The sequence below is a fragment of the Alexandromys fortis genome, unplaced genomic scaffold, assembly GCF_014885135.2.
Source record: "Alexandromys fortis isolate MF-2015 unplaced genomic scaffold, M_Fortis_MF-2015_v1.1 scaffold_2_1_26212458, whole genome shotgun sequence".
In the NCBI taxonomy this organism is placed as follows: Eukaryota; Metazoa; Chordata; class Mammalia; order Rodentia; family Cricetidae; genus Alexandromys; species Alexandromys fortis.
Window position 1 is genome coordinate 1,198,791 of NW_026067930.1, and position 24,418 is coordinate 1,223,208.

General features: G+C 55.7%; 1 protein-coding gene and 1 non-coding gene across 14 annotated transcripts in view; both read left to right on the forward strand.

The window, feature by feature from the left end:
* Positions 1 to 24,418, forward strand: part of Plec (plectin) — a 61,580-nt gene that overhangs the window by 17,823 nt on the left and 19,339 nt on the right. For 4 of the 13 annotated variants that reach the window (XM_050145263.1, XM_050145269.1, XM_050145267.1 and 1 more), the window contains 10 exons: positions 19,935 to 19,996; positions 20,320 to 20,409; positions 21,198 to 21,275; positions 21,379 to 21,471; positions 22,436 to 22,602; positions 23,254 to 23,369; positions 23,445 to 23,551; positions 23,639 to 23,758; positions 23,832 to 23,927; positions 24,058 to 24,185. In XM_050145263.1, coding sequence (XP_050001220.1) covers positions 19,935 to 19,996; positions 20,320 to 20,409; positions 21,198 to 21,275; positions 21,379 to 21,471; positions 22,436 to 22,602; positions 23,254 to 23,369; positions 23,445 to 23,551; positions 23,639 to 23,758; positions 23,832 to 23,927; positions 24,058 to 24,185 — 1,057 coding nt within the window. Of the gene's footprint in view, positions 1 to 5,716; positions 5,812 to 8,261; positions 9,178 to 14,416; positions 14,727 to 16,164; positions 16,333 to 19,032; positions 19,271 to 19,934; positions 19,997 to 20,319; positions 20,410 to 21,197; positions 21,276 to 21,378; positions 21,472 to 22,435; positions 22,603 to 23,253; positions 23,370 to 23,444; positions 23,552 to 23,638; positions 23,759 to 23,831; positions 23,928 to 24,057; positions 24,186 to 24,418 lie in introns of those variants that run through there. The other 9 variants (XM_050145266.1, XM_050145273.1, XM_050145264.1 and 6 more) reach the window with 6 other exon arrangements.
* On the forward strand, positions 664 to 767 carry LOC126503610 (U6 spliceosomal RNA). The gene has a single exon (XR_007592344.1). It is a non-coding gene; the product is annotated as a U6 spliceosomal RNA (small nuclear RNA).

The window sequence follows — 24,418 nt, forward strand, 5'->3', positions numbered from 1 at the left end:
TATCATATTGATAAAATCCAAAAGTCTTGAGTTCTGAGACTTGTTGATGAGAAAATGGCAAACGGATGAGGGGAAGTGTCTATCAGAAATAATAGACATACCAGCAGGAAAGAGGAGCAGCCCTACTGTGTGCCCATTTAGGGATCAAGGGTGATGATGGGGTTGATGGAAGAGCCAGGGTTGAAGCCTGTCCGTCGGATGTCAGCTTTTATGTTAGAAGAAGGAAAGTCGAGACCATATTAGGATTTACTTGGTTATTTTCCATAAGGAAACTGGAGGAACAAGCAGGAAGTGATTGTATTTACACTGTGTTTGGGATCATGAAGGAACAGGATGGGAGGAAGGGTGTTAATTCTCTACTTTTAATGGTTATGTGACCCCTCCCCACCACTTTCCTTTGTGTGTGTGTGTGTGTGTGTGTGTGTGTGTGTGTGTGTGTGCTGTGACAGTGGCTCTAGCCCAGGCTGGCCTCAAACTCTCCAGGCAACTGGGGATGACCTTGAACTTCTGATTGTTCAACATTGTTTTTGTTTTTTAAACACCCTCCTCCCCTTCCAACCTCCATTGCTGAGAAGCGAATCCAGCCAGGGTCTGTGTGTCCTGGGCAGATGCTCTGCCATTGAGCCGTGTTCCCAGCCCTCTGTCCAAACAAGTTTTAGCGGCTTGTTCAGGCAGCACATACACTGAAGCTGGAACCATACAGAGAATATTAACATGACCCCTGCACACATATGACAATTCAGATTCAGAAAGTGTTCCATAGTTACAAAAATAAACAAATTTTAAAATAATTTCTAAGATGTTTGCAGGTATTGCAATCGATTCTTCCTAGGAGTACCAGGGAGAGTGAACTTTTACCTCTCCAACATCCAGTGTTACAGTTTCACAGACATCATACATCCTTACCATTACATAGGTGAGCAGGCGAGGGACATGTTAGCGAGTCTTCTCCTGCGCCAGCAGCTGGGTTGACCAGAACCACAGTTAGTGTTTGTGCCTAAGTCAACTTCCTGAGCAAAGTATCTGGGAAGTTGGGCAGCTGCAGTCTGTATGGGGCCTATTGACTCAGACTTAGCTGGATGTGGTGGCTGAGGCAGGTGGATCTCTGTGAGTTCCTGGCAGTCAAAGATACACAGTGAGGCATAGTTAGATATCTTGGGTCCTTTTCTTTTTTGTTTCTGAGACAGAATCTCACATAACCCAGGCTGCCTCAAACTCATGATGTAGCTGTGCATAACCTTAACCTCTGACCCCCTGGTTGCCAGAATTATATATATAGGCATGAGTCACGGCACCAGATTCTTGGGTATTTTGAAAATGTATTTAAAGCCAGTAGTCCAGTGAACTCTGACTTGCTTTGGCCAGTGGTAGATTGAGTTTGTTTGGGTGGTAAGAGGAGCAATATTTGGGCTGATGAGGAGGGGGACTTGATTGGGGGAGGGGGACTTGATCAGGGGGAGGGGGAGGGAAATGGGAGGCAGTGGCAGGGAGGAGGCAGAAATCTTTAATAAATAAATAAGTTAATTAAAAAAAAGCAAAAAAAAAAAAAAAGAGGAGCAATAGATGGTACAGGAAATTTTGCTGGGTTCTGATGCTAGGGTGACAGCCACACTTGTCTCTCTCCATTTGTGGTAGAACTGTTGGCCAGAATGCGTGAGGCCCTGACTTCTGTCGCCAGCACATCCAACTCTCAACAGAAGCAAGCCAGGAGACATATGAGCTGACAGTGCTTTAGAGATATGTAAGCTTTTAAAAAAATTTTAAAATTTTAATTTTGTTTTGCCATGCCGTGGTGGCACATATCTTTAATCCTAGCACTCAGAGGCAGAGACAGGCGGATCTCTGTGAGTTCGAGGCCAGCCTGGCCTACAGAGCAAGCTCTAGGACAGCCAGGGCTACACAGAGAAACTCCATCTCGAAAAAGAAAAACAAAACAGAACAAAACTGGTGGTTTTGTGTGTGTGTGTGTGTGTGTATGGGCGTTTTGCCTGCATGTGTGTCTGTGCACTATTTGTGTGCCTGATGCCTGAAGAGGCCAGAAAAGGGTGCCAGGTCTTCTGGAAATGGGGTTTCCAGATGGTAGGAGCAACTGCATGGCACTGGGAATCCAGCTTGGGTTCTCTGGAAGAGCAGCCAATGCTCTTCATTGATGAGCTATCTCTCCAGCCCCATTCTTTTGTTTAATTTTTTTAAAATTTTATTTTACATGTATGTATGTGCACCATATGCATACAGCACCCGTGGAAGCCAGGAAGGGCAATGGATCTCTTGAACTGGAGTTACTGATGGTGGCCAGCTGCCCTGTGGGTGCTGGGAACCAAATCCAGGTCCTCTGCAAGAGCAGTAAGTGCTCTTAGCCCCTGAGCCAAGCCCTCGCCCAATAGTAAAGTAAGCAGTAGTGGGGGAGTTCTTCAGAAATATATCTTTCTTGGACTCCAAGATTTCCCTTCTTCATTAGGTCCATGTTTGCTGTGGTGACAGATTAAGAGGTGAACAAGGGAGGGGTGCCGTGAAACAGAGAGGGAGGCCTTTCTGCAGAGGCCTGGTCTTCTGGGGCCAAAGGTATCTACTGACATGATCTACAGATGTCACAGGTCACCCTGTGCAGGACCAGCTGGGCCACTCCCCACTAACGTAATCCACAATCAGTGAGCCCTAAAAGGAAGGCTGCCATTGTGGGCAGACAGGATTGAAGAGGGGTACCTTGAGGGGAGCACCAGTCTGAAACCAGCTTGTGAAGGCCCAGGGCCCCAAGGGGTGACTCATCTGATGTGTAGGGCGGGTGTACACAGGATTGGACCAGGGCTTCGCCTTTGGTTTGGGTATGTGGAAGAGCTTGCTAGGGTCACAGGGCATGTGTGAGGAAGGGTTGCTCAATGTGTAGAGGAGAGGATCTGGCTTGATCCAGATCCTGGAGTTCTTTAGGTGTTCCTTCCTTTCTTGGTATTGTCAGAAAGCTTCAAGAGTACGTGTCTTTGTCCAGGATGTGTGTCCCTAGGGCAGATGACATGATTGGACCCTTAGTCACCATGGGAGTGGTGCATGGCCAGACTGCCTGTCCTCTGAAGATAGCCAGGACAAGTTGGAGGTTGTGGCTTTCTGCTGTGTCCCATGCTGGTGAGCCCAGATGCTGCAGTGAATGTCCTATTGCTTGGTCAGTAAAACGTGTCTCTAATCCACAGTTGATTGCCAGGGGCCTAGACTCATGGAATGTGGGCAGTGAGGCAGGGGAAAAGCTGAGCACTGTGGCGAGGGACCAGACGTTGCTTTCTCAAACAAAGATGGAGAAACGGGCATCCTGATTTTGTGCCACCACCCTGCTTCCTCCCCAAGGACGTCTCTCTTTCCCCCAGGCCTTTCTCCATTTTCAGCCTTGATATTTGCCAGTTCTTGGGGCTGGAGGGATGGCTCAGCAGTTAAGAACACTTGTTCTTAACCCCTTTGGATGTCAGTACGGCAATTTCTCAGAAAATTAGGAAACAACCTTCCTCAAAACCCAGTAATACCATTTTTTGGTATATATACAAAGAATGCTCAATCGTGCCACAAGGACATGTGCTCAACTATATTCATAGCAGCTTTGTTTGTCATAGCCAGAACCTGAAAAAAACCTAAGTGCCCCTCAATTGAAGAATGGATAAGAAAAATGTAGTACATATACACAATGGAGTACTACACAGCAGAAAAAAATAACAACAGCTTGAATTTTGCAGGAAAATGGAAGGAGCTAGAAAGCATTATTTTGAGTGAGGTAACCCAGACACAAAAAGACAGTTATCACATGAACTCATTCATAGGTGGTTTTTAAACATAAAGCAAAGAAAGCCAGCCTACAAACCACAATTCCAGAGAACTTAGACAACAATGCGGACACTAAGAGAGACTTACATAGATCTAATTTACATGGGAAGTAGAAAGTAGAAAAAGACAAGATCTCCTGAGTAAATTGGGAGCATGGGGACCTTGGGGGAGGATTGGAGGAGGGGGGGAGAGGCAGGGAAGGGAGCAGAGAAAAATGTAGAGCTCGATAAATATCAATTCCAAAAAAAAAAAAAACCCCACTTGTTCTTGCAGAAGACCCGGGTTCAAAACAAGGTGGACAGCGACCTGAATTTGCCTCTAGTCTGCATACCCTCCACACGCACGTGTGCATGCACAGACACAGACACAGGTACACACAGACGCACAGCTTGTCCAGGTTCAACTTAGTAAGAAGTAGAAATTTAAGTGGGAGCATTTAGAAAATTGTGGGGATCTTTTTTTCTTTCTTTTTTTTCTTGAAGTCAGGGTTTCTCTCTGTGGTCTGTGTAGCCCTGGCTATCCTGGAACTCTCTTTGTAGACCAGGCTGGCCTTGAATTCACAGAGAGCAGCCTGTCTCTGCCTCCTGAGTGCTAGGATTAAAGGTGTGTGCATGGCAAAAATCATGTTTTAATTCTTTACCGATTTCCCCAAGTCTGGAAACTGGTAGACTGACTGAGTCCCCAAGATGGCAAGAATGGGGGTTGAGGGGTTCAAGAGCCAAATGAAACCGATACCTGGATTCTTAGTCTATGTCTGTGGGTGTTGCCAGCATTATTCCTGTTATTTTCATGGCCTCCCTGGCTCTGACTTGACCCATGCAGTAGGCCTGTCTGCAAAAGGATGGGTACTCTGAATCTGAGAAGCCAACAGAGGGTCTTGGGAGAGGACCCAGAGTATAGGCTTGAGTGTGCCAGGAGACTGAGGGAGGCTGGAAACATCCTGTGGAGGTCACCTCTGTCCCTCATTGTTTACCCAGCACAGAGGACCAGGGGTCCACATGTTCTCTGATGACTTTTTGTGGGACACAGAAGGAGGTAGAACTGACCTCCTGCTGGGATGGACATTCTGTCTAGGATGCAGGTAGTTACCAACAGTGCACTGCTGACCCCTGTGCTGGTTGGAGCAGATCAGCTGTGGCCTGCTTCTTGGTAGTGGTACAGGACCAGAGGACTGGACCCTGCTACGAATCCCATGTCATTCTGGGTGGCCGTAAAAGTGGTAACAAGGGGACATACTGAAGGGCAGAGTCAGAAAACTTTGGGGAGCTGGCTGTGAGGGATAGTGACCCCAAAGTTAACAGAGGTTGGTGGTGAGTGGGATGCCGGCGGCTGGTACCACAGCTGGACAGGCAGGGCATGGCAGAAACAGTCTGACTGGAGAGGAAGGGCTGGGACATGGAAGCATCTCGAACCTAGGACGGTGCAGTGATCAAGTATTACACTTGAAAAGATTGAATGGGACAGGACCTAGGGAAGGGGCATGCTGCTGGTTGCCCTCCAGTTCCATCTATGGGACAAAGCTGGGGGTTCAGACTGTGTGTCCCCTGTAAGAAGTGGATAGGTTACTGAGGCTTCAATGTGAGGGACAGGCCCTGGGCAGGTGCAACTTGCAGGCCATTCATAGGACTCTCAGGTGGCAGGGGCCCTGGACTGTGGAGCTGGCTGTGCACACATACTTGGCTGTTGTCTGTTGTCTGGGTAGTCCGGCAGGACTTTATTGGTTAGGAAGCTCATGCTGGCTGTGTAGAAGGGGAGGGGCAGTGTGGTGCATGGCCTGGAGCATGCGCTTTGGTCAGAAGTGTCCTGAGCATTGATCAGCAGAAGCCCCGCCCCTGACTAGCAAGCCCTGCCCCACACCTCCCAGCTCCTCCTCCAAGCTGCAGTGCTGGCCTTGGACAGTGCGGTGCGGTGCAGTCCTGCACACAGTGGCTGCAGCACACCGTCCTCAGCCCCTAAGTGAAGACATGGACCCCTCGAGAGCCATCCAGCATGAGATCAGCTCCCTCAAAGGTACAGTCTTGAGGAGCCTGGCTCTCAGACACTCAGTGACCTCTGTCTGGGTGCAGCATCCCTCGGGTGAGCGTCAGGGTCAGCTGTCTTCCTGGTAGCATTGAAAGGTGCTGAGCTGCAGGTGGAGGAACCTAGGCTCTGCTCTTCCAGGTTTCCTCCTAGGACTGGGTGAGAGGAGCTCCTGCAGCAGCCCCGCAGCCCTGCAGTGAGTACTGGATTGGGCAGGGCTGAGTGCAGCAGCAGTACCAGTGGGAGGGTGCGAGCGAGCTTGGCCCCTGAGCAATCAGCCTGCACTCCCCGCCTTGGCCAGATGCCTCACAGATTGGGGTTTGAGCGGGCAGTGTAGGCCTGTAGGGACCTTCATGCTCAAGGCACTAGGCGCCAGACGGGCTGGCCCTGGGAAAGGCCACACTGTGGCTCTTTTGTCCAGGGTTGGGGGGCTAGGGGACTGCCCAAGGGCGCTGTCTGGTTGCTCTGGAAACCTAAAGGGGCCGGCCAGTTAGTGTGGCTGGTCTCTTTCAGTGCTGAATCAGCAGCTCTCGGTGTTTCCGTAAGATAGGGTAGGGCACAGGGAGTTCTCCTAAGCCTAGGGACCCTGGAGACAAGCAGACCCAGACTAGGGTTGTGTGTATGCCTGTGCACGTGGGAGCAGATGTGGGAGGACATGTTGTTCTAGGCTCCTCCCTGCGGTCTCAGGCCTGCAGGTGCTCAGGCTGGCGGGAGGGAGGAGAGAGTCCCTAACCCATTGCTCTGGTACTGGGAACTACTGCCCTCTCCTGCCTAGGGGTGGGATGGGGATGGTGGGGGGGGAGTTAGCCACTGGAAGAGCACCCACGTGGGTCTGAACAGAAGAGACTTCAGGTCCAAGGGCTCAGAGGACTTTAGATGTGGCTGGAGATCCTTTGGCGATGGTGGGGTGGTGAGATATGTATTGGCTTGGGGGGTGTGGGGTTGGAGATTAGATGGAATTAGTTTAGGAAATGATGTCAGGAAGATGGGGGGAATGTTGAGTGGTGATGGGTTAAGTATAGGGTAGTGAGGAGAGGTGTCTGGGGACAGGCCAAGCAAGTAGGAACTTGTTTGAACTGTTTGCACTGTTCCCAAAGCTAAAATACTGGTGTGGAGAATCCTGAGGTCCCGCAGGGATGGCATGTGTAGCGGCTATATACTCTCTCGGTCTTGCAGACCTGACTTAGTTAGTGCTGCCCCGCCCTCCCAGGGCTGGGCTCTGAGGGCCTGGCCCCCTTCCTGCCTTGGCCAGGCTAGGGGCGTGGTACAGGGAGAGCCCTGCCGCAGTGAGCTGGCTGAGTTGGCCTCAGGGAGGGCTTTGGGAACTGTTGGCTGAGCCTTCAGAGTTTCCACCCGCCACCAGCCCTGTGTCTGTATGTTTGGAGTCTGCTGGGGCGCCATGGTGACAGCCCATAAACCCGCCCCACGCACTGCTTTGTTGGCTGCCTGCCTGCCGCTGGCCAGCACCTCCCACCGCAGGATCCCCCACCCCCGCCCTATTTATAATCAGTTCCTGGGTTTGCAGTGCTTGGTGGGAATGGGTGTGTCCGCTTAGGGAGAGCCTTAGTGGCATGTGGGTTTGGTGGGGGCACAACATGGAGAGTTGGGGTATTGGGTGGCATCCGGCACAGACTCTAACCATGATGGACCCTCGGTTATGAGGACCCGGCAGTATTGACAGCTGTGCCAGGCAGTCCTCCGGGCATGTGATAGTTCCTCTTCCTTTCACGTCGGTCCCTAATGGTGTCCTCGCGTCCTCTCCCCAGCACCTGCCCCTCTGGCCACAAGTGGACACTCAGGCTGCTCGGGGGGTAGGGAATTTTTAGATGGCAGGGCCACCAAGCCTGGGGCGTCAGGGACGTGGTGACTTTGATTTCCTGCGGCAGCTGGGAGTCCCTGGTCTCCAACAGCTGCGCTGGAGGTGTGGGTGGGTGGAGGCCTCGCCCAGATCACTCCGCCCTGAGCTCTCTGCAGAGCTCCTGGGCTGGAAAGTGGCTTTGTTCCTGGCCTGGCATGGGAGTGTTAACTTCTGTGGGCATTTGGAGATAGGGGCACTGTCCCTTTCTTTTTCCGATGACAGCAGCAGTGGCACCTAGAGCCAGCTGTCTGTGTGTTCTGGCTGCTGCCCCGGCTCTTCTTCAGGTCTCTGCCCCGGTGTCTCCCCGCAAACCCCAAATTCCTCTCCAGGCCCTAATCTTCTTCCTTTGGACTCTTCCAGTTTTCCAGTTCAGGCAGCCCCTCCTTTCAGATAGTTGTGAACTGATGACTCCGAGATCACAATTTGGGGGGGGGGTGTTCTTACAATGAGGACCCTCCTGCTTTCTGCTCTCCTTTTTCTGTCCATTCTGTCATCTTTTGGGGATGATTCTTGATCCATGTTAGACCCCACCTTGTCCTTCACAGTCTGCAAACCTTGAAGAAGTATTTTAGAAACTGATGTAATTTCTAACATTGGAGCTATATGTGGCCCGGGAAGGGAGGAACAGTTTATTGATGCCCCCCACTCTTCAAGGGGCCCTGTCAGTAGTGGGAGGGGCCGGTCCTGCTGCTGAGTCAGAGGGGGCCGGCCTAGGCGTCCTGGAGGGCGGGCAGGCGGGAGGCTCAGACAGGCAGCCTTGCCGGCAGGAATTCACAGAGCCAGGCGCTGGAGCCACACTGCCCCTGAGCCTGCGCCCTTGTGCTTAGAACCGGAGCCTGCTTGCCTACTTGCCAGTGGCCCCTGCCACATCCTTTGCCAAAGGAGCCTCATCAGCCTTCTCTGGCTGTGCCCCACCTGCTGCCCTCACACTGTGCTGACCGGCAGGCATCCAGCAGCCATGGTGGCAGGCATGCTCATGCCGTTGGACCAGCTCCGGGCCATCTATGAGGTGCTCTTTCGTGAGGGGGTTATGGTGGCCAAGAAGGATCGGCGGCCCCGCAGCCTGCATCCCCATGTGCCTGGCGTCACCAATCTACAGGTCATGCGTGCCATGGCCTCACTGCGAGCTCGGGGCCTGGTGCGGGAGACCTTTGCCTGGCGTCACTTCTACTGGTACCTGACCAACGAGGGCATTGACCACCTGCGCCAGTACCTACACCTGCCACCAGAGATCGTGCCTGCCTCTCTGCAGCGTGTGCGCCGCCCTGTCGCCATGGTGATGCCTGCACGTCGTCGCTCCCCTCATGTGCAGGCCGTACAAGGTCCCCTGAGCTGCCCACCAAAGCGGGGTCCTCTGCCAGCTGAGGACCCTGTCCGTGAGGAGCGGAAGGTCTATCGCAGGAAGGAGCCTGAGGAGGGGGCACCTGAAACCCCTATGGTGTCTGCCACCACCGTGGGGACCCTGGCCAGGCCAGGCCCGGAGCCTGCTCCAGCCACAGGTCAGCTGCATTCTGGCTCCAGGCCGAGAGGGGTGGGAAGGGACTGTGGGTGTTTTTGGTACCTGGGCTTAAGTTTGGTGGGCTGTGGTGGGCTGCACAGGTTGTGTGTATGGGCTCTGTTCATATCAGCAGGTGGCGCCCTTTCTGCCTGAGGGTACTGGATATTCTAGCCATTGAACCCACGTGGCTTGTACGCCTCTGGGCAAATCCTGGTGGGGGCGGGGCCTGCAGGCCCTAAGACTGGCAGGACCAGCTGTTGGCATAGCCCTGCTTGTACCCCTCTCCAGCACTGCCCTTGCCCTCGCCCCCACCTCCTCCTCTCTCCGCCCCGGTGGCCTTTGGAGGCCCCTCTTTTCAGAAGTGGGTGTGTGTAGAAGAGCCATTGGCATGGGACTGACCCAGGCGAACCACTTGAGTCTGTCTTCTATGGTCGAGTGGCTCACAGTCTGCATTATATGACTAGTACAGAGGGTCCCATGACTGGGCCTCCTGCTTGGAGTTGGCCATGGTCTGGCGGTAGAGTGGCTCTAGGTGAGGTGGGAAGAAGGGCAGAGGAGCATTGCCTAGGAGGCCAGAGGCCAGAGCATGGGGTGCTAGCTTAGCCTGTGGTCTAGGTGAGGGTTTTGTTTGTTTGCTTTCCATTTGGGAACCAGATCTTAGAGGATGGGACAAGACCCCATTAGCCAGGAGCTACCAGAAACCACTCTTTCTGTCCTTACGCCCTTCTGCCATCAGGACATGGATGGGCTTACGTGCTTGTGCAGGATCTCCTGAGACACATTGTCCTTTGTGCCCACTGAGGGCATCACAGAACCTCCAGCATTATCCATGTAATGTAGGCAGGTACCAGAACAGCCTGGCGTCCACCTCCCTCTTTGTGGCTTAGGATGTGGGGAGGACCTTACATTGGGCACAGCTGCCTGGGCAGAAGCCTCAGTTCTGGCCTTTCAGGGTTAGACTTCTTTGGCTTGTTGGAGGAATGAGAGTACCTGGAAGGGCTAGGGAAGCTGAAGGCTGAGAATGGCCTCTGGGTTCTCTCCATGGCCTTAGGCATGTTGGTGGCCTCTCCAGCTTTGCTGTAACCATGGCTATGTCTCAGCTCTTTCCTTTTGGGTGTGGTGAGTGGGAGGGGAGCCTTCCCCTGCTTTTCTTGCCTTGCTTCCTCGTCCTTGTGTGGACTGGGCCAGCAGCTGGCAGCTGGACTAGGAGGGGGTTTTGGGTGTGGCTGTAGTGGGCAAAGAGGAGGGCAACTCTCCCTCCCCGTCTCTGATGGAGGTGACTCAGTCTTCCCAGCCACAACCGCCTGTGGCAATTCAGAGTTTCCAACAGGAAATAAGGTCCAGCTTCAGACTGAGTCAGGGCCCCGGGCGGATTCTCCCCACACCCTCAGGACTGAGCTTGGGGCCTTAGGTGCTGGGTGTGGCTGGTGGCAGAGGCATTATAGCTCCGCATACAGGCTGGGGCAGATCTGATGCCATCTAAAACCACTGGCTTTTTAGGGTTAAAAATGAGCAAGCAGTGAGCCACAAGGCTGTCACTTTCTAAAGCACGGCCCCTTCAGTGGGCTATGTAGAAGTCTATGGTCACCAGCGTGTCCTCAGTTAGATGGCCCTACCTCTGTCCATATAGGCCTGGTCAGGGAGCCAGAGACAGGGCAGGGTGAACTGGGAGTGCCCCCCCATCTCTCATGAGCACATTCATGTGGAGGGTGTCACTATCTTGTAGTTTCACATGAAGCCCCTGCGCCCCAGCCCCCACCCCAATACTAGGTGAGGAGACTAGGTGGGGGGTGACTTTAGGAGCAATCGGAGAGCGAAACCAATTCCTCTCTTTGCATGCCTCCACGTGGCTGATGCACCCAGCCGTTCCCTATCATCCTCCACTGGGTGTGGCATGCATGGGCTGCTGCCCTGCCTTCCTCACAGCTACGTAGCCCCTGCTCAGATGGGCTGTGACTCTTGGCAGGTGCTAGTTGGTACCAGGATGCAGGAAGGAATCTGAAGAACTCTGGGAGGTTTTTACAGGTTGTGGACACACCGGGTTTGCATTTCCCTGGTTATAGACAGCAGGTGGAAGGAAATGGGGACAGTTATGAGATGTCATATCTGCTCAGACTAGGGGACTGAGCCAGTTGTGGGGGATTTGGGCAAGGGAAAGGACCATATTTGGGGGTCTGAGGGAATGTGAATGTCAAGGAGGAGTGGAGAGGGGCCAGAAAGATGGCTCAGCAAATAAAGATGCTTGCTGATAAGTCTGATGGCCTGAATTTGATCCCTGGACCTACAAGGTGGAGGAAGGGAACTGGCTCCTCATAGTTATCCTCTGATCTCTGCATTCTTGTTGTGGCGCGCGCGCGCACACACACACACACACACTATATGTATGTAGCTAAAAGAAAAAAGTTGAGTGGAGAAATTCAGCTTGCGCAGAGTGGTGGGTACTTGAGTGTGACCCCTAATACCATCAAAATGGTGTGTGTGCATGTATACAGGGCTCTGCATCCCTCATATCTGCACGGAATATGCCTCTTAGCATATGAATGATTGAAATGTGGGTGGGTGGGGCGGCAGGGCTCAACTGGCGGACTGAGGGGATATGGAGGGAATTAGAGGCTATGGGGTAAATTGAACTTTGCCTGGCAAAACCAGTAGGGAAGACCAGTGAACTGGGACCCCCAAGTTTAGGGACAAAGGCAGGTCTTTAGTCTGTATTCCTTGGTTGGTCTGCCTAGGCTACCCACTGGTACCGGTCCCCATGCTTGGACTCTGTTGGTCTGACTGACTATGGGGACCCTTTAGTCAGCCATGAGGAGGAGCCTATTGCTGGGTGTGGAGGCCGGGGCATGAGCAAGCCCTCGCTTTGCTTCCCACCCCTCCCCTCCTTCCTGCCTTCCCTTCCTCTCTGCTGGCTCCGAGAACAGCAGCTATGGATAGGTACTGCATGGAGGAGCTGATCCAGCTGGGCCAAGGTAGGGGACAGCAGTAGTGGAGGCTCGGGTAGAGGATAGACAGTGAGGACCAAAGTCTCTAGCTGAGGTTGGGCTCTCCATGGCAGGGGGCAGGTCCCTGGGTGGAGTAGGGTGGGGTGGTTTCCCCTACTGGTAGTTCTCTCATGACCTCAGGTACGACTTAGGGATGGCATGGCTCCTCACGGCTAGCCCAGGGTGTGTGGAATATGGGGCAGGGTGCCCAGGGCAGGCTGAGTGGTAGAGGGGCTGCCCAGAGCCAGGGACTATCTTTGGGGGCTGTCACTGAGGCTGTGGAGACACAGGCTCTGCAGAGGCTTCTGAGCTCCTGCAGAACCCCGCCTGCCTCTCTCTGTCCCTGCTCACGACTGGCCAGCAGGGGTCTCTTTAGAGGCCTGCCCTTGGGACTTCCAGGGGTCCTATCCCCGCCCCAGTCAGTCCAGTCCCTGGCTGCCCAGAGCTGGCCACCACAGGGTAGGTTTCTTCAGAAATGAGTTTCTGGCATGTGGTACAGAGGAGCAGGAGGCTGTGGTAGGCCCAGTGTGAGCAGGGGGCCTCACCTCAGCAGTCAGGGTCCACGGCTGGCTGTGCTGTGCTGTGTTGATGGAGAGTCACTTGACCTTGTGGAACCTCAGGCCAAGCTCATCACTGTTTCCGTGCCTCAGTTTCCTCATCTGAATAGCGTTCTCATTGCCTAAGACTTTATAGGATGTCCTCAAGATTATAATAGAGTGGTGCTCGACACGGGAAGGTTACAGCGTGGAGGACAGACTGGTTCCTCAGCCGTCTGTCAGTCAGGGTCTCCCCTCCAAACAGATGCATGCACACAGGCTGCTTGTTTCTCAGGAAGCACTGGGGTCCAGGTCAGTATTGCATATGGCGGATGTATTCTGGGCCTGCTTGCTGACCTGTGGGGACACTGTGTCTCCACAGACCTCCAATGCTGGGACTCTGAGGGGTACCAGAAGGAGAGGCCTGGGGTGGGAGGTGCAGCCTGATGGGGGCAGGTGAGTGAATGTTCCTGTGACTTAGGCCCCAGTTTTGGGCTGCCTGGCTTGTAGTGTGACCTTGGAGGAGCAGTCCTGTCTGCCCTGGGGCCAGGTGTTGTGTTGAGTGACTCGGAGCACAGAGCTCTCTGGGAGGAAAGGGGCTGTGCCTCTTTGGCCCATGTGGCATTTCCCAAGAGCACCCTATAAATTAGACAGGGCAGCACCCTCTCCCAAGGGAACATGAGCCTGAGTCCACTTCTGCCTCTATCCATGGTAGATCCTGGTGCCAGGGACCTCCTTATTATAGTATCACCCATGGGGGTGCTGGGGAGGGGAGGACAATGAGGTGGGGGAGCTACGTGTTGTGGGGCCACCGAGCCAGATGGGACTCCAGTGAGCCTGGGCTCCATACGTCATGTACTAAGTCTGGACAAGTGACGGGCGTTGCTTGCCCTCCTTGGATATTTATATCCCCCTGGGCCCCCTGCCCATAGCTCCTCTCCCCTCCCCCAACTTCTGCTGACAGGGCTGGAAAGCTGTGCCCTCCTCCAGCCTCAGCACTGCCGCTGCAGGCTTCTGCCTCAGAGGGGCCTGTGACCCTCCCCACGCCCCTTGCCCGCTCCCTGTTCGCCCCGTGGGCTCCTGTCGCTGTCCCCAATGAAGATCGTGCCCGGTAGGTGGGGCAACCCTTCAGAGTCTTTTGGGAACCCCGCTAGGCTGGAGGCCATGGCCTCTGTCTCCCTCTGTATACACCGGGCTGCCTAGCCTCACTGGCCTCTCCCTCAGACCCTGTCCAAGATCGCACATGGGAGCTTGGGGCTTGTGAGGAGCCCACCCGTCTTTCAGCGTGGTGGGGGTCAGCTGTAGGCCTGGGGAAGGGCAGTGAGGGACTGGGCACTGACATCCATTCACCCTCTATGCTTGGTGGCTGTTTCCAGAGGGCACCCTTGGAAGTAGACTAAGAGTTTGGGTCCTCCTCCTGATGGGGACGAGGAGTGCTGGTTAGGCTTGACTTGGGAGAGAGGATCAGTGTTGAGTCTGCCCAGGCTAGGCTGGGGGGCTGAGGCCCGGGGAGAAGAGCTACAGGCCCCTCCTCCTGGCGGGTGTGGCTGCGGGTAGGCAAGAGTTAAGGCTCCGGTTAACCTTGAGCGTCGGTGGCAGCGGCTCTGGGCTCTGCGTAGAGACAGCTGAGCTGGGCCCTGTGGGGAGTGCGAGTGGGGAGCGGCCAAGAGCCGCGGGAGGGAGGAGGCTGGGAGGAGGCTGGGTAAGAGCGCAGTTGGTGCCGCCGGTTGGTACATTGTCCCCCAGCTGAGTGCAGAGAGTACGTACAGTAGGGCTGCCTCGGAAGGCAGGTCAGCAGCAGACAGGCTGGGCTCTGGTCCTGGGGGACCCCTTCGCCCACCCTCCATGCAGGGAGGTGTTGTCTGACTTCGCAGCAGCTGGTCCCTGGTGAGGACAGCTCTGCCCATTCAGTGTGGCAGCCATGGAGTCGTCGGGCAGCCTGTTTCCCTCCCTGGTAGTCGTGGGGCATGTTGTCACTTTGGCTGCCGTATGGCACTGGCGCAAAGGGCATCGGCAGGCACAGGATGAGCAAGGTAAGCACCCTTACCTCTGCCACTGTCATGGGGCCACTGCCCCTGCCAGGAGACTGGGGCGGGGCAGGGGGTGGAGGGTCCGCCTTCCTCCCGCCCCCTTGCCTTCTCTGAACCCTCCTCTTCCTGCTCCTGAGTGAAATACCGGTGTTTGTCAAAGCGGGTTGCCTACCCTGTGCCCACTCTACATTGAAGATCCTTCCACTTCCTGGGGTGTGCTGGGGAGGGGGAGAGTTTTGAGGCTGTCTAACCTGCAGCAGGTCCTGGGTAGGTGAATGGAAAGAGGCGGGGGGGGGGGGCGGTGAGCTCTGGTTGAAGGCACAAGCCTGTGGGAATGCCTGCCTTTTAAAGAAAGGCCACTCTCCTTTGCCACAGCAGTGAGAAACCAGAGTGACAGGTTCACAGGCTGATCTGGGCAGGACACAATGCCTGCTTAGTGGCCTTCCTGCCCACAGAGTGTAGGCTGAATTACACAAAGGCAGTTTGTCTGAGTGTCCTCCAACATGGCATAGGACCCTGGACCAGTTGTGGGGCAAGCAGTTAGGCTCTGTTCTGCCCTCTCTTCAAAGTCACCAGCTCTTGGGCTATGGTCCGAGGTGGCCATGCTCACCGCAGAACGGGGTGGGGCTGAAGTGAATGGAGCCTGGGACAGTCCCTGGGGATTGGCAGTTCTGCACCAGGGCTTCAGGCCAGAGAGGGACTGCCCTCTTGAGATGCACCTCAGGCCAGGCCTGATGGGATTGCGTTTATGGTCTCTTGCCCCCTAGCGGGCCTGCTAGGTCTTAGCGTCCAGTGGAAGATTGCCCGGAGTGGGTCTTAGAACGGGTTTTCCAGACGTGGCTCTAGGGTTCCCAGAAGCCGGTGAGTCAGCTGTAAACAGTGGCATCCGACCGAATGCACAGGCTCAGGTCCAAGAGCTTCTTCCCCTCTGAGGACGCTGGGCCCTCCTCCCTGAGCTAACTCAGTTTTGTTTCTTGTCACCACTGGAGGGAAGGGGTTCCCTGTGTCCCCCCCTTGGTTCACTTGATGCTTTGTAGTGCAAGGTGTGGGCGTGGTCGCCCGAAGTTCTGTACTCTGCCCGTCGCCTCAGCTGATCCGGCCTCTTGGAGCGGGTGACACTTGCACACCCTGCTAGGAGTGACACTCCCACAGTGGCCAGGCGTCTGAGAGTTACCATGGGCGGGGGAGGAGAGTTCCCAGACTCTTTTGACCTAGAGGGTACCTTCACCCCTGTTCCCTCGAGTTCCGGCGAGACAGTTTGCTCCCTATGGGTTGGGGCGCGGCTTCCTGGCCCACACTGGGCGGGGCGGGGCGCTTGCAGCAGGGGCAGGTTCTCCGGGTCTGGGCATTGCGTCCGGTGGGCGGGGGCGAACGTGGAAAGCCAAGCCAGGGCCTTCAGCCTTGAACACAAGCAGGGAGCACGGCTCTCGTGTCTCTTTGAGCAATCCGGGGCACCCGGGGTTCCTGGCCATGGCAGGGACGTGGGCGTGGGCGGCGAAGGGCGTCTTCACTTCGCAGAGGGAGGTCCTGCTGGAGCCTCCCTGCTGGCTGGACGGAGGCTGCGAGCAGGTCCGCCGGGGGTACCTCTACGGGCAACTGTGTTGCATAGGTGGGTGCGGCCGCTCAGGTTGGTGGGCAGGTCCTGAGTTTGTGATGGGGGTGGTACTTGGCCCAGGTACAGCCCCGCCTCCAAGGTCCGGAAACACCTGGGGAGGAAGGCAGGGTTGTCTCGCTCAGGGATAGGTTTTCCTCTGGAGGAGGGGGACGGTAAGTGGGCGGGGTCAGAGGGTTTTCCGGGTCCGGTGCTTTAGCTGTTGGGAAGATCCCCGGAGCGGAGCTGGCGTTGAGGGTGGGGCTCTGGGCCGTCCCACTTGTGCTGTCGATGGCCTTCGAGGTTCTCTTGCAGTGTGCACGTGCATCGTCTTAGGTGGGGAGGGATTCTTTAGCTATTTTGTTACCACTTCGCTGGAAGCAGGAAAAGACATTCTTTGTAGGAGCATACTTACCTCCCTTCCTAGGGAGACTGACTTGCTGCTGAGGGTCAGCTGCGTTTTACACATGTGCAATACGGTATTGGGGTGAGGAGTGTCCCTGGGGCTGATTGGATAGCTCATGGGGAGAGCCCCATGAGGTGTGCAGTAGCATTTGAGGGCATGGCTGGGTTCTGGTCAGGTGGGAGCTGGGCAGCTTGGGAACCTGTGAGTTTGAGAGTCTGCGTAGGATGAGCAGGGAAGGGGACATCTCCGGCAAGGGGCAGGGCAGAGCTGGAGAGGTGAGGGCAAGCGTAAGCTCTGAGGCCCCGAAAGACCTTTAAGGAAGGAGGCCCCTAGAAATAGACTGCTGTTCAGGGAAAGGGTGCTCAGAGGTCACTAGGCGAGGTGGAAACTGCTACCTGGAGCGGAATCCACTTTCCAGGCAGCATCCTTGGAACATCGTAGTGGCAAAGACAAAGACGCTGGAAAAGCAGTTTGGCTGGAGGTTGGGTTAGGGTCAGTGTATATCTTAGATGTCAGATCCTGTCTCCCCCTCCCCTCCCTATCCCACCTCCATGTCCTAGTGGTTTCTTGGGTTCCTGCACTCGACTGCTGTCCCCTTTCCAGGAGCCTGAGCTCTCAGCAGAGCGACGGTTCACTTCTGCAGCACATCTGCAGCGCAGACACCGATCCAGTTTTTTATATATACATGACCATCAGAGAGAAGAGGGCACCAGACCCTGTTAGAGATGGCTGTGAGCCACCATGTGGTAGCTGGGAATTGAACTCAGGACTGGAAGCGCAGCCAGTACTCTTAGCCACGGAGCCATCTCTCCAGCTCCAACACACCTCCACTTCTCTGAAGGGTTAGCTTTCTGACTGGGAGGTTGCTGGCCTGGTCTCTGAGAAGCTTCCAGAGCACTGACCAGTGTAGAGTCAGATTTGAGGTTCAGAAGAACTCTGGAGTGGGAGGAGTCATCTCTGGTGGGTTGTGGTGGTTGTCAGGCTAGAGGAGAAAGAGGTAGATGGTCTTGTATTGGAGGCCGAAGAGAACCCTCATAGGAGGGGTAGTGTTTGACACTCGGCAGAGCCTCGTGCGCTGGGTTAATCGCAGGCCTAACTCAGGCACTGGCTCCTACTCCGCCCTACAGAGTTTTGATGCCCTCTTGTGGCCATAAGGGCAGCAGCAAGGGCAGCATAGGGCAAACTTTTCCTGGAATGGTGAGGCCTTCGACACTGGGAAGGGGGCTGGTCCTTAGCAACTCACAGCTGGATCACATCAAGGCTGATGCCTGGACTGGAAAATTCTTGTGGTTTGGGTGGTACATTTTTTCCTAGAGTGGGTCGGGTAGGTTGGGCAGTTCCAGTTGCTAGCCGTAGGTGGCTCCATCTCCTGACCCAAGGGAGCCAGAGGCTACAATAGACAGGTCTAGTCACAGGTGCCCCTGTGCCCTTTGCCCGGGTCCTCCACCTTTACAGCACGTAACAGCTGTTATCTGCCTGCCCTACCCTGCTGCAAAGAGCCCCATCCTGCCCCAAGGTACAGCTTCTTTTCTAGTGAGTCACAGCACCCAGGCCCCCTCCCCAGGTCTGACTCACTGGCTGTACCCCCTTGGTGTGCTGCCTGCTGCCCCAGAAGCCCTTTCTCCCACCCTAACTGGGGAGGTGTCCCTGCAGCTTGGGCTGGTCTGCCCTGCTGGGATGAGTCACCGCTGAGCTATGAGCGGTTCTTGCCTGAGGTGTGCTTTGCCTGGCTGGGCTGGCTTGGGCTGGACTTCTGGGATCCCGTGGGAGACGCTGCCAAAGCCAGGAAGTCCTTCCGTAGGGTCTGGAAACCTAGCAGTTGTGGGGGCTACTTGGATAGGGCATAGTCCATGCCCAGTGCAGGCTTGAGGAGGTATGCTTTAGGGGAATTTCCAGAAGTAGACAGGCAGCTGGTTCCCACCCTAGGAGTTTCTTCTGCAGTCATTCTACAGGGAAATAACCTGTTATATCTACACAATAACACCCATGAATGGCAGGGAGCCTCTGCTCACCGTGTGTAATACAAGATCCTTCTGGATGGCCATGGGGATAGTATGTGCTCCTTTGTGATCCTGGGGCCAGCCCTCCCTCCCCCATCTCTGTACCCAGGTTCTACTGCTGTGGGTAGGGTGGGTGAGGAAACCCGGGTTTCCTGTTTCTGGTGGGCTGAGGGTGTGGCCATGGGGGAGGGGCTGCCTTCCTCCTTTCCCGCAGGGACACTCCCCTCTGGGGGGCGGGCAAGGCGGGGTTAGGCTCCTGGGGTGGGACGGCCTTGCTGGGAGTACAGCAGGCAAGGGAGTGGCCGCCAGGACTCCAGTCTGAGCTGAGCCTCCATTGAGTTAGTGTCCAGAGCAGCTCGCGGCAACCTTCAGCAGCCTGTGTGCCACACGAGGCTGCCTAGACAGAGTGCAGGGTGACGAAGGGGCGGGGGCAGCACCATGTCTCAGCACCGGCTCCGTGTGCCTGAGCTCGAGGGCCTGGGTAGCAAGAGAACCAGCTCAGAGGACAACCTCTACCTGGCTGTACTCAGGGCCTCCGAGGGCAAGAAAGGTAGCTGGCATTCCTTCTGGGCAGGGCCTTGGTGACAGGAAGGGTCCTTCCTGTATCAGGAAGCCTTGGCACAGATTGGGGGTGGTAGGGCCTTGTTATAAGGGTATGGATTTCGGGCACAGGCTCCAAGATGGGGGCCAGTGATCCATGCCCATCAGTGATTGGTCCTTGAGCTTTAAGCCAGGGACCAGGGTGTCTAGGGCTCTCTATGTCTCTGGGAAGGCTTGCTTTCCTGTCAGGGACACTTGACTTTCCCTCCAAAAGCCATGCTGGTCCCATGCTCTTGCTCTTGCTCAGCCTGGGAGGCGGCATGTGGGGTGGGGCAGGCTGGGACTTGTATGCTGTGGGCTCTGGGCACAGAGGCTGTAGACCTCCTCTCTTTCAGAAACAAAGGAAGTTTTGAACAGCACCACCCTGCTAGGACCGGTCCCTTTTGTGGACTAGGGCAGGGTAGACCTGGCTGCCTTGATCTCTGGTGTCTGTATGGGGAGGTTTCTTGGGGGACCTGAGCCTTTCTGATTTGGGAAAGGTGTGGGGTTGTCCTGGTGGAACCTCGTCAGACAAGATTTGGCCTAGCAGGCCTCTGTGTCTGCGTGATGCTCACCTCTGGGGGCCTTTCTAGGCTTCTCCCAGGCTCAAGGTAAACGGGTTTTGTCTCCTCCAGATGAACGGGACCGCGTGCAGAAGAAAACCTTCACCAAGTGGGTCAACAAACACCTTATCAAGGTTAGTGGTGTCTGCTTGTGAGTTGGGAGGGTTCCCCAGCCCACATCCCCCCAGGACGTTCTCACACTTCCTAAGCTCCCCTTTCATCTCTGAAACCTGTTATTTTCTGTCCTTTCCTCCCACACTCACTCCTGTCTCTTTCTTCCTCTTCTTTCTGGTCTCTCATGGTCTCTGCTGTAGCACTGGAGGGCAGAGGTAGGTGCCTGCATGGGGCAGGGGTGTGCTCCACGCCCCTGCTTCTTTACACCCAGTGCAGTGCCCAGTGCCCGAGTGCCTATGGGGATTCTCATCTGTGGCCATCTTGGTCCCTGCTGTTTCCACAGGCTCAGAGGCACATCAGTGACCTGTATGAAGACCTCCGCGATGGCCACAACCTTATCTCCCTGCTGGAAGTCCTCTCAGGGGACAGCCTGGTATGTGTGTCCCTGCCTGCCTGCCTTCCTTGGGGCCTTTTCCTACTGCCCACTCAGTGTCTAGCTTGGTCTCTCACCTTCTCCAGCCCCAACGGCTTCCCCTGGCCAGGGTGTTGGCATTACAACCAAAGGCCAGGCCAGTGAATGGCCATGGCCCCCCGCTGTTCTCTGCCTTTGAGCTCTAACACAGTAACCTCATGCTCTGCTCTGCTTTGGTTTCTCTGCTGCTTGGACTCTGAATCTTGACCTCTGCCCTTTACCCTTTGCCCTGCTCTGGCTGGGCAGCCGAGGGAGCGGGACGTAATCAGGAGTTTGCGCCTGGTGAGTGGTTGTGCCTGCTGGCATGGCGGCACCTGGGCTTCCCAAGACCGTGGAGCCCACCCAACTCACCTGGGGATGGCGGCCACTCCAGCCTGGCCCACATCTGGCTCCTGGGCGGGCTGATGGCTGTGTGTCAAGCTGCCTGCTGCCCTCCCTGCTGCCTGCCCGGGGCTGGGCCAGAGACTCACCAGAAGCTGCAGTGGGCACCACTGAGGACCCCCCCTTCAATGCCACTGCCCTCTGCCTGTGGCTTCCTGGCTATTGTCTCCTCCCCACTCCCTTCCTTCCTTCCCACAGCTGGGGTTGCTGGCTTTCCGAGCCTGCCCCTGGACTGATGGTCGTCCAGCTGAGGAGGGTGAACCTGGGATGATGGAGGGGCTGCTGCTGCTTTGGGGGTGGCTGAAGGGTGGGGGGCCTTGACGTGACTGTTGCCCTGTGGACTGTAACTGTGTCTTGCCTCCTCTCAGCCCCGAGAGAAGGGGAGGATGCGCTTCCACAAGCTGCAGAATGTTCAGATTGCCCTGGACTATCTCCGACATCGCCAGGTAAGTAAGCCTTCTTTCTACCTGGCCCCAGGCTCTAGATCATAAACCCCAAACCCAGCCACCTTGCTCTGCTGTGGGTTGTGACTGAACCATTTGTTCTCAGGTGAAGTTAGTGAACATCAGAAATGATGACATTGCTGACGGCAACCCCAAGCTGACCCTGGGCCTGATCTGGACCATCATCCTGCACTTCCAGGTAAGTGGCTATCTGCCTACCATCCACCTTCCCCTAGGAATATGGCTAGTTGGCTGGCCCTATTTCTGGCTAAGGTGTGGCCCAGGAGGTGGTGCCTTTGAGCCTTCCTGCCAGTCTGAACATATGCTTGCTAGCTCTGTGGCTCCAGGGTGTAATCCTCTCTCGCCAAGATCTGCCTATTCTGTGCCCTCGGGCCCTGGCTAGATAGGGCTGGTAGAACCTCCTTGTAGAGGAATGCATTTTCTGCTGGCTGCTTAGAGAAGTTTCTGGAGCTGCAGGGATACCCTGAGTGACTCATCTATTGCCTGTGCTGGCCTCACAGGAAGCCACAAATCTAAGATCTCGGTCCTAAAAGCTAGGCTGGCATGGCAGCTGAGTCACATGGGTTGGGCAGCAAACAGACAGCTAGGGACAGGCTGGCATGCATACTGACAACAGGCAGGCCGCTAGACCCTGACCCGCCATTGGACTTAGGGTCAGGATGCCAGCCCCACACATCATATCTAGTTTCCAGACACTTCTCCCTCCACCTGGGCCTGCAACTAGAGAGGTGCCTTGACCTGCCCCTTCACCCTCAACAGCTGGACCAACTTTGAGGGTTGCCCTTCTTGTGTCCATTACCCTTCATCTGTGTTGCCTGCTAGCCTCTGGGGGTTCAGGGTATACTCCAGCCTCCCCCAGCTAAGGGGAGCCCCAAAGCGCAAATCATTTGACAGTAGACATTACTCCATTGTCTTCTGTGGAAGCTGCCTGTTGGAGTGGCCTGGTCTTGAGATAAATGTGGTAGGCTTTAATCCCAGGAACCCCAATGTGCCCCAGGTAGCCTGGGAGCGCGGGGTATTGCAGTTGCATGCTGAGCTGCTCTGCTTCCATGCGGGCAGTCAAAGCATCTGGTGGTGTGGGTGGTGAGGCGGGCCAGATGGCCAGGACTGAACTCCTGCCTCTTGTCTGCTGTGTGTGGCAGATCTCAGACATTCAGGTGAGCGGGCAGTCGGAGGACATGACCGCGAAGGAAAAGCTGCTGCTGTGGTCACAGCGGATGGTAGAGGGCTACCAAGGCCTGCGTTGTGACAACTTCACCACCAGTTGGCGTGATGGCCGTCTCTTCAACGCTATCATCCACCGGCACAAGTATGTGCTCCCAGGGAACTGGAGGTTTGGGAGCACTTCAAGCTGGTGACTTCCAAACAAGTCAGGGCAGAGAGGCAGCCGGAGGAGTTATCTTCCACTGTTGGAAGCTGGTGCTGCAGGGTGTATTGAATTCCTGCAACTTCCTTTGGGAGGTGCCTGGAGCAGGGCCCTGCTGTCTCCACCAGGGCCTTTCCCAAACACCTCTGTTCTTCCGGTCTGGTCATGTCCACATGGACTCTCTGAACTTGCTGGGCAGGGAGACTGTAGGAACCCAAGTTGATGATATCTAGCTAGTGTACTGTTTCTGTACTGGTGCCCAGCAGAGGCTTCTTGGGCCCCGTTGTTGGGTGTGGTGGTGCATGCCTTTAATGCCAGCGCTCTGGTGGCAGACATAGAGACAGGTGGTTCTGTGAATCTGCTCTATGTAGGAGTTACAGACCAGTCAGCCAGGGTTACACAGTGAGACCTGCCTCAAAGCACCAACAACCCACCAACCCCAAAGAAGAATCATCTTCCCCATTGTAGATTAGAGCTGTTAGTGAAGCAGGTGGTGTGGCTTTAAGAGGGTATGGAGTGGGGCTCTGTTTGCTAGGATGTCTGAAGGAATGTGTCTATGTAGCCTTGTCCCCACCCCTTCCCACTTGTCCGCAGGCCCATGCTCATTGATATGAATAAAGTGTATCGTCAGACCAACCTGGAGAACCTAGACCAGGCCTTCTCCGTGGCAGAGCGGGACCTGGGAGTTACAAGGCTCCTGGACCCAGAAGGTATGAACCACTCACTGGCTTTCCCCATCTTCACCCTTGTGGCTTGGGCCCCACTGAGCCAGCCTTCCCCTGCAGATGTGGATGTCCCTCAGCCTGATGAGAAGTCTATCATCACCTATGTTTCATCCCTGTATGACGCCATGCCCCGCGTGCCCGGCGCACAGGATGGAGTGAGGGCCAATGTGAGTGTAGCCCACAATGGGTGAAAGGTGGTCCTCAGCCCAGAACCCAAGACCCTGATGCCCACTTGTCCACTCCCTTGCCTTCAGGAGCTGCAGCTTCGCTGGCAGGAGTACCGGGAGCTTGTGTTGCTGCTTCTGCAGTGGATCCGACACCATACTGCTGCCTTTGAGGAACGCAAGTTCCCCTCCAGCTTTGAAGAGATCGAGGTGGGCCTGCCTACTTGGGCTGGTGTCCTTTGGTTGTCTCGGTGTAGCTGCTGACACCCCCTCGTTTCCACAGATTCTGTGGTGCCAGTTTCTGAAGTTCAAGGAGACGGAGCTTCCTGCCAAGGAGGCAGACAAGAACCGGTCCAAAGGCATCTATCAGTCCTTGGAGGTAAAGTGAGGCATGCCTGAGGGAAGTGAGCGGGGTGTCTCCTGGCTTGTAGGCTAGCCTAGCCGGGGGTAGAGATGAGCATCCAGGAAGCCTTATGTCCGTTCAGGCCTAAGTTTGTCCCTGTTCACAGGGGGCAGTACAAGCAGGCCAGCTCAAGATTCCTCCAGGCTACCACCCGCTAGACGTGGAAAAGGAATGGGGCAAGCTGCATGTGGCCATTCTGGAGCGGGAGAAGCAACTCCGGAGCGAGTTTGAGAGGTGGGCCATGTGGAGTGCGGCGGGCAGTGTGGGAGGCAGCAGGCACGGGTGGGGCCCTGCGGTGGCAGGGGAGCCACCCCAGGGTGAGTCACTGCCTGAGGAGGAAATCCCCCCCCCTTAGGCTGGGAAACCCAACCAAACTCCCTTACTCAGGGCCAGTAGGGCAGTACACCCCAGGCAGGCAGTGAGGCCAGAGCAGAGGGGAGCCACTCTCTGGCCCCCGGAGTGTGGTG